The 8,489-nt window shown below is 34.0% G+C and overlaps 1 protein-coding gene and 1 long non-coding RNA gene across 4 annotated transcripts in view; one reads left to right on the top strand and one right to left on the bottom strand.

The window, feature by feature from the left end:
• Nucleotides 1–1,614: 1,614 nt before the first annotated feature.
• LOC125257576 overlaps nucleotides 1,615–8,489 on the bottom strand; it is a 35,577-nt gene continuing 28,702 nt past the window's right edge. Inside the window, exons 2-3 of one of the 2 annotated variants that reach the window (XR_007182422.1) lie at nucleotides 2,971–5,404; nucleotides 1,615–1,733 (exon numbers count right to left, since the gene is read on the bottom strand). This is a non-coding gene — a long non-coding RNA (uncharacterized LOC125257576). Of the gene's footprint in view, nucleotides 1,734–2,822; nucleotides 5,405–8,489 lie in introns of those variants that run through there. The other variant, XR_007182421.1, reaches the window with a different exon arrangement.
• On the top strand, nucleotides 1,645–6,764 carry LOC125257574. Of its 2 annotated transcripts, none has more exons than XM_048174023.1 (5): nucleotides 1,645–1,780; nucleotides 4,084–4,437; nucleotides 4,592–4,744; nucleotides 5,148–5,197; nucleotides 5,374–6,764. In XM_048174023.1, exons 1-5 carry the CDS (start codon nucleotides 1,759–1,761, stop codon nucleotides 5,482–5,484), a joined length of 690 nt encoding a protein of 229 aa, XP_048029980.1. In that variant the 5' UTR covers nucleotides 1,645–1,758; the 3' UTR covers nucleotides 5,485–6,764. The 2 variants fall into 2 exon arrangements, with proteins under 2 accessions (XP_048029980.1, XP_048029979.1); XM_048174022.1 differs by having other exon boundaries at nucleotides 5,145–5,197.

The raw sequence follows: 8,489 nt of genomic DNA, 5'->3' as shown, positions 1-8,489 counted from the left end.
GAAACCAATGGAGCTACGATCATCTTAGGCTTACGATGCTTTTGGGAAACGCTGCCCTGACTGACTTTATTTCTGTCACACGTCTACAGAAGCTCTTATTGAGAATTAACAGAAGTTTAGATGTTTGGTTTGAGGTCACCATCATGGAGATTGGTGGTTGCTTTAGTTGAGCTCTTGACTCCTGACTGTTATAGAGTAGCTTCTTTATCAGCAATTGCAGGTATTTTTTAGAAAACGTTTCAGAAAACATTCTAACCAGACACGACATGCAAGAAAATTGATCTTTTAATCAGTTGTTTTGTAGGCTACTAACCAGCCACAATGGTGATATGACACGATTATATGTTACAAACAGTTTCTATTTCTGTGCTGTAGTGGCTGGAACCAGAGGTGGAAAGTCCAGGGGTCAGAAAGTAAAAGTCCTGCCATATTTTTATTCCAGTTATAACAGCCAGACAAGCAAAGAGAAAAATGATCAAATAAGCTAAAATCAACAATGGATAGGCAGATCTTGAAAATAAATTTAAGGAAACAATGTTCAAACTGTCAACTCAAAGTGAACAAATGTGTATTCTATGATTAAAAAAAAGATTTTTTCAGTCACTTTGTATTTTTAATCATGTTAAAACGGTGTAAGATTTATGAATTTGATAATGTACTTATCCATTTCGTTGCAAATGCAGTGCGCTTGCAGAGAGAGCCCGCCCACATGCTCTTTCTGATTGGCAGTGATTTTTGATTGATTTTGTTGCGTCTCAAGTTGAGTCTGGTATGGACAGACAAATTGCATGCCGCTGGAAATCTTATTGCATCGGGTCTGGTAAGGTTACAACCCAGTGTTAAGCCGCGGTCACACTAGACTTTGAATGTGCGAAATTTCATTGGATGCTGCAATGGTTGTGATGTGACGTCACGGTCTACAGCGCGTCTTTTTATAAACATGAATTCAATAGTTATATGACAATGTTGACAATAGTTACTTTTTTTTCTTTCAACCATTTAATAATAAAAAAACATCAATTCAATATATAACATATAGTAATACATTAAAATATAAAAATATACAACCTACTCGACTTTACTGCAAAAATATCAGTCTCGGCCAAGAGATCTTGTGGTGACAAATCAATCTTCTACTGGTCGGACGTCTTCACATGATGTGAAATCGCAGGTCAGAGTTCACAAAACTTGCAGCGAAATGCAAAACTTTTCACATGAGCTTGCATTTGAATGGAAGTCAATGGAATGAAAAGTGCAGTGTGACCGCCAAATTGGCATTTCAAAGCTGCAATTTCTGCTTATTGTGATTTGTACAGTCCTTCTTTTTGCCAAAAGTAATAAACAATGCTTTGCTGACTTGATCATTTAATGAAGCACAAATGTGTAAAAGCACAATGTGTAAAAGCAGAATAAGGTAATTACATCAGCAAAATCATTATCAATTATTCAACAGCAAAATCTTGAGGTTTTTCGTAATTTGTTTTTTATTATTTTAAAAGAAAAAGCACCTAATTATAAGCAACTAATGTGTTGATTTAAGTGATACATTATACTTTGTTACACTGTTATTATACATTGTTAACTGTTTTATCACATTTAAATTACATACATTTCTTTGTGTGTATATATCTTCTCGTATTACAGGGTTGTTGCCTATATTGATGAGTAGAGGGCATCTATGACATTCAGACAAAAGGCGAAAAAACCACAAGTGGCTTTCATTCTGCTTGCAACTACAAAAAGAGAAACACAGAGAAAATGATGCTGAGAGGATTGATTTGTGAGTATGCCAAACACTTTGTGTTTTGACCTTTAGCAAATCTGCTCAATATATGAATAATCTGTGTACTACTCTCTTGTGAAATTAGTTGATGTTACTGCTGTGTTTCAGAATTCAGCAATGCCTTTTTGAGAATTACTTGAGAATAAAAAGTCTGACATGCCTTAGGGTTTAAAAAGATTTCTTAGTTATATAAGAATCTTTTAATTGATTTAAGTACATTTTTGAATAATTTCTTATGAGAAGTTTGAAGCCATGTGCTGGACTTTACCAGAGTGACCCACTACTGGGAATGACAAAGCTAAAGAATGGATAAGACTTATTCAGGAACCAACTTCTGAACGTAAGAAATGAAAATGAAAAACCTTAACTGCATGTAGTCAAGAAACTAAACCAGTCATTTCTAATAAACAACAACAACAGCAACAAAAAGACTTAATACATTTTCCTTATTTATTAAAAAAATATTGAACATAAATATATAACATTATAAGGTAAATTTTGTTCAAATTAAATTACTGAAGTCATGGTACCTTGTTTCATGACATTATGGTGAAACAATAAAACTAAGCCTGAATGTCTGACAATGTCTGAATTCTAATAAATACTTAAATGTGTGCTTGAGTATAACCATCTTTGATGTCGTAACATAAATTAGTATTTTCTTAATGAGTAATTTTCAAATAGTCCTACCAAAACACATATTTACCAGCAACCCACATGGACCACAACTGAAATTACAACCAATATAAGACCATGTTAGCAATAATTTGTGCAGTAAATTTACTTCTTAACACGGCCTTAAACATGTAACAATTAAAAAAAAATAAAAAATAAAAAAAAAATTTAATCTGCCAGTCTTGAACAAGCCAAAATAAAAGTGACAAAGTGGTTCTTTGCAGGTTACTTTTAATTCATTTTGGTTTGTCAGAAACAGCACGTCACATTTACAGAAAAATCTATAAATAAATTCAAACATTTTTTGCATAAAGATGATGTAAAACACAACGCTTACCTCATTCGTGTGCAGCAAAGGCTTTTATTTATTTATTTTTATTTATTTATGTATTTACGTTTATATGAGAATGTTGTACACCTTCCCATGTTAACAAACTTTCAAGACTATCAAGTTTATAAATGACCAACTTATAAAAACTAATTTATAGCTGTCTTTGTAAAGAAATGCTCACTTTATATGTATCTTGGAGCCGCTGCTGTGACGCTGTACAAACGCTTCCAGTGTGAATACTCGCGCGTCTCTGCAGCTGCAGTGAAAATGCTGCAAATAATAAACTGTACAGTCACAGGTTGTTTATATATGTAGCGCACAAAGATAAATAAATTAGAAAACAGTCTTTAATACAAAACTCACTCAGGAACACTCTGGGAACACCTTAAAGGGATAGTTCACCCAAAAATGATCATTATCCCATGATTTACTCACCCTCAAGTCATCCTAGGTGTATATGACTATCTTCTTTTAGACAAAGACAATCGAAGATATATTTAAAAATATCCTGGCTATCCTATAGCTTTATAATGGTAGTGAATGGGGGGGCATGTTTCAAGGCCCAAAACATACTATCCATCGTAAAAAATAATCCATATGGCTCCAGGTGGTTAATAAAGGCCTTCTGAAGTGAAGTGATGGGATTTTGTAAGAAAAATATCCATATTTAAAACTTTATAAACTAAAATAACTAACTTCCGGCAGTAATTATTAACATAATTATGTAGTAAATATTAAATATGAACATATCTTGGATTATTAGCAGAAATTGTATATCATGCATAGTTTTGCTCGGAGGGACAGTATGCTTGGAAATAATATGTCTTTAAGTCCATTTACAGCAAGCCGTATTTTGCCAGCGAATCATTTAAATTAAGTTATTGTACTTAACTAAACAATGTCATCAAACACAATTTTATAACCAATGTGAATAACTGTATGTACATACCTTAAAAAAGCATAAATCGCTATTCTGCAGATTTCAGATTGAGCACTGTAACATTTGCAAGGCTTAGAAGTAGCTCGCTCATACTTTTAGTAAGCAGGGACAATTCTCGACTTAAAAAAAATAACCATTTACATAGGACATTTGCATCGTAAGATGCAGGGTGTTCAAATAAAAGTGACAGGGCACATACAGTATCATTCTCATTTAAAGGGACTATAAAAACTGATGACCTGAACTGAAGGGAAATCAATGCTGAGCACCTTGATATCTAAGTATGTATGTCTGTACTTAATTGTCAGATAGGTGTGTATTCATTATACTTAGATTGTACCGTTTCTTTTCCAGATTTTACTTTTATCTCATTGACTCTCACTGAAGGATCATCAGTGAAAGTTCATCCAGGAGGAAACACAACACTCCCCTGTAACATTAAAGATGATAAAGAGATCACCTGGATCATTACAAATGGAAACCAAACATTTGTCAGGATTTTGAAAATGGAACATTTGTATGGAGGTAAACCTAAACCAGAGCCCACTAATATTCACCCAAGTTACGCAGGACGGATAAAAGCTCTCAGTTCTTCCACAAACACTCACTCTCTGCTTCTGATGAACATCTCTGACACTGATCTGATGCTCTACTGCTGCACTGAATGCAGACTTGAACAAACTCACTGTACTAAACTGGACTTTGAAGGTAGAGTGCAGATATGTAAGATTTCAAAAAATGTTTTACAGTTGTTGAGTGACCAAAAGTGAAAAACATTTCTAATTCTAAATTAAGTGCAGTTTTTCCTTAACTGACACAACTAAAATCCTGCCATATATTCATAATCCTGCTATATTTGCAGATGAAAGTACAGATGCGCAACAGGACACAAAAAATTTCAGTCATGATCCGGTGACCTGCGGTATCAGTCTTTGGCTGCCTATCGTCTGTGTGCCTCTAGCGCTATTATCAGTGTCAAATGCTTGTCTGTGCTGGATAAGAAAAAGATTTCAAGGTTAATAGCACACAACTGGATTTTTATTTCCTGAAGGAAATACTGGTGCTTGCAAGGCAGCAAATAAATAGTGTTAAAGTTTTAGATAAATGCATAAATTGCTTACAAGGAATGTATATTATAATTCTAATTTTACAGTGACATCACTACAACACTGTTAAACATGAGCTGAATTAAATGGAGCAAACTGTGGGGAAGGCAATGATAAAAAAAGTATGGGGACTATCAATTCGGTGTTGCCTTGCAAGCACATTTGCACGATTCATGTCTGTACACAACCACATTTATTTTAATGTTCAACACACATTTTTACATCTTCATTGAACATTTATGTTACATTTTTAAAATAAAAACACAGTAGGCATAAATCAAATCTTTTAAAATATTTATTTTTCCTCAGAAGATTTAAGGGCTGCATCAACGAACATAAACAAAAGTCAACAGACCACACAGGTATCTGTTTGTTCTACAGAAATTAAATTAACATGTTTTTGTTGAGTAGCAGGCAGAACAGTGTGTGTAACTTTATAAAACTGTAAAAGTCACTGCATTTAAATGAGAATGAACATGGGATTCCTACTTACCTTTATTTTTTAATCTATTAAACATTTTCTTGTTCTTTGTTTCAGGGGGATGAAGATTATAGCATTTCATATGCATCTGTAAATATGATAAAAGGGCAAAAAAACAGAAGTCAACATCATCTCACACAGGACACGGTATATGCAAGCATTAAATGAACAGTATAACAAAAAACAGAATGTATGCACCTCCTTTGTACAAAATACATAATGTTAAAATAAAAAAGTAAATAACTCTGTGATAAAAGGTTGTCTTTTAAAGCCCTCTTTCGTGTAGAACTACTTCCGCCATGGATTCAAATATCAAGTTGACAGTTTACAGTTGAGCCAAAGCCTATACCTCACTTTAGAACTATCAACAAAAGAACGCAGAGTTGCTTAAATGAAGCTTATTGTATGAGTAGAGACTATTATGAGAGAGATCAACTAAGCGAGTGCATTACCTGCATTTATTCCTCAGGTCAATCTTATATTAATAATAAAAATCAGTTTGAATGTCCACTGAGGACAGCAATATCTTTGTCCCATTATCCTTTTGGCAGTGAAGGGGTTTTCCTATGTCAGAGCTTCAATGCATTTAAAAATATTTTCCTTTTTTACAACCGTTTCAGTCCCTTTCAACATAAATGTAATGATTCACTCATAAAGACAGTCTCTTCTGCCATTAAGGCTTAGTAATGTAACTTTCACTAAAGTTGAAGTCGAAATCACAATCACTAACCCTTTCTCAATACCCAATATATGTCATATTATTTATATAAAACAAAATATTATTTATTTAACAATAATATTTTAATGAACAATATTAACCATTTTAAAAGTAGCCTATAAGAAGTTTGTACAATAGGAAATAAATACAAATGCAATCAATTCAGTCAAATAAAAATATAAAGTAATGAAACTTAACTTTGCCCTTAGCCAAATTGATTTGCTCTGGAACAAGTAATAAATAAGACTGTCCAGTTGATATAGGCCAACCCAAAACGAATTAAAGGGTATCACGTTTAACCACATATTAAAGGGGTCATGAACTGTAAGAAATTGTAGTCTACCTCGACCCAGATTCCACTCCAAAGTATATTTTAGAATAAGCTCATCCCCAAAATGGCTTAATTATCATAGAGAAGAAGAAAGTCAACTGGTATATTGTTTATGTACCATTTGGTTGATCAAATCCTGAGCAAATGGTAATCAATTGTAGAATGGGTATGGGTGTGGGACACAGAGAACCATATCAGACAATGAGGTGTCACAACTTCATTAACATACAGACCACAGCTGGTAAAACATGAGAAACTACATTTACATGAAGAGTGGTGAACTGTAACAGGATAAAAGGTTTGAGATTTGGATGTTCTGGGTTCATTCTGACTCTGATGAACCCAAGGTGCTACGTGTACTTTGTCACTGCTACGCTGCAATAAACTTCTTCATCAAGATCTTCAACATCCTCATCATTTTTTCTTACATGAACTGTGTTGTTTTATTGTTTTATAATGTTTCCTGGGGTGCACTTATAATGTTAGTATGCTTTATTATCATAATTTATAATTAAAAGGCCTACCCTGATTTTAGCCCTCTGGTTTGAACGCTCTGTTTTAAGGGGCGTGTCTGCTGTGAGACTTCAGTGTAAACTTCCACTGCTGTGATTGGCTAACATCTTTCCATTTGAAATAGCCAAGTATTACTCTGTCTTTTACCACATTTTTACTATTACAGCTCTCAAGGTTAACGAATCGTGAAAAGTGTTGCAATACATTTAGATCTATGACATTATATTTAATGAAAGGCATGAAAGGTTGCAGAGATGAATACTGTAGCTGATCACAGACATGTTGTTGAGCACATAAAAGCAGTGATCTTGTCATTGCAACTCAATTTCTGTACACTAATATTGCATGTCATGCGCAAATCAGTGGGCGGGGCTAAACAGGCAGTGATGAATAGGCATTGATCTTCTTCTGCGGAGGCGGTGCTTGCTGCCCTTTGACGTCATAGATCGCCACTTTGAAAATCCTGTCGTTTGCTGGGTCTGGTGTCAATAAAAGCTTTTATTGGACTAACAAGTAAGTTTTCAGCTCTAAAACTTACAGGATATTCTTATGATGACATCTTATATGTCAAAAGCTCAGAGAAAATTTGATTTCTCAGTTCATCACCCCTTTAAGAGCCAGTGGCAAATTCCTGAAGGACTGGTGATATATAGGGTAAGTGGGGGTAAGATGCCCCCCGTGGGCAAGATTTAATTTTATCATTTCATCTGAATATCAACATCTGTAAGATTTAGTCAGCCAAAGCAATTTTGAAGTTAATGATCAAATTTTGTGTCTCTGGAAAATAGTGATTTGACACTGTATTATGTTCAATATAAAAGTTTTTGATATTGAGAAGGCCTAGAGTGGGCCTAGGGATGACGCATTTTTGTAGGCAAAAACTGAAAGCGAGTTAGCATTTTTGGACTTCCGGTTCCGACGCGTAAAGTCTATGGGTTTTTTGAATGGGTTTTTGCTAAATCGCCTGAAATAAGGTCTGTGGTAAACAAAGCCTCTAAATACTTTCACATTTTGATCTATGACATAAAACACACCAGTTATAACCCGCTTGTGATTTTTTAAACTTTTACTGTGTCTTAAAATAGGCGGTTGCTAACAAATTGCTAAAAGGGACTACTTCCCCTTACGAAAAACTAGTATACTTCAAGTTCATTTGATCAAGTATACTAAAGTAATGTTCAAGTATAATATCAATGTACTAGTAGTAAACTTGTAAGTGTACTATTTTAATACCGCTTGGGACTAAATTGGCCCAATTGAAGTATACGTTTAAGTGTACTATAAGTGTAACAGTAGTAAACTTTAACTAGTTCACAGCTACGTTTCTCATTTGTACTGCATCTGTACTAAAAGTGAACTTATACTAGTATACTAGTAGTTTACTATTTTAATACTAATAGTAGCTACATTTTTAGTATCCGAAAGTACACTTTGAAATATACTCTCAGTGAACTGCTAGTTTAGTGCAAGTATACTTTTAAGTTTTCTTTAAGTGAACATGACATCACACTTATAGTTTACTTTTTATATATTATTTTTGCACTTTAAGCATACTTCTATGTTCCTACACAGCAAAAACTGCAGTGTTAAATTAACTCTCCAGGGAGTACA

This window comes from Megalobrama amblycephala, linkage group LG22 (genome assembly GCF_018812025.1).
Source record: "Megalobrama amblycephala isolate DHTTF-2021 linkage group LG22, ASM1881202v1, whole genome shotgun sequence".
NCBI lineage: Eukaryota > Metazoa > Chordata > Actinopteri > Cypriniformes > Xenocyprididae > Megalobrama > Megalobrama amblycephala.
The sequence above is the reverse complement of the archived record's forward strand: the minus strand, read 5'-3'. Positions and strand labels throughout refer to the sequence as shown.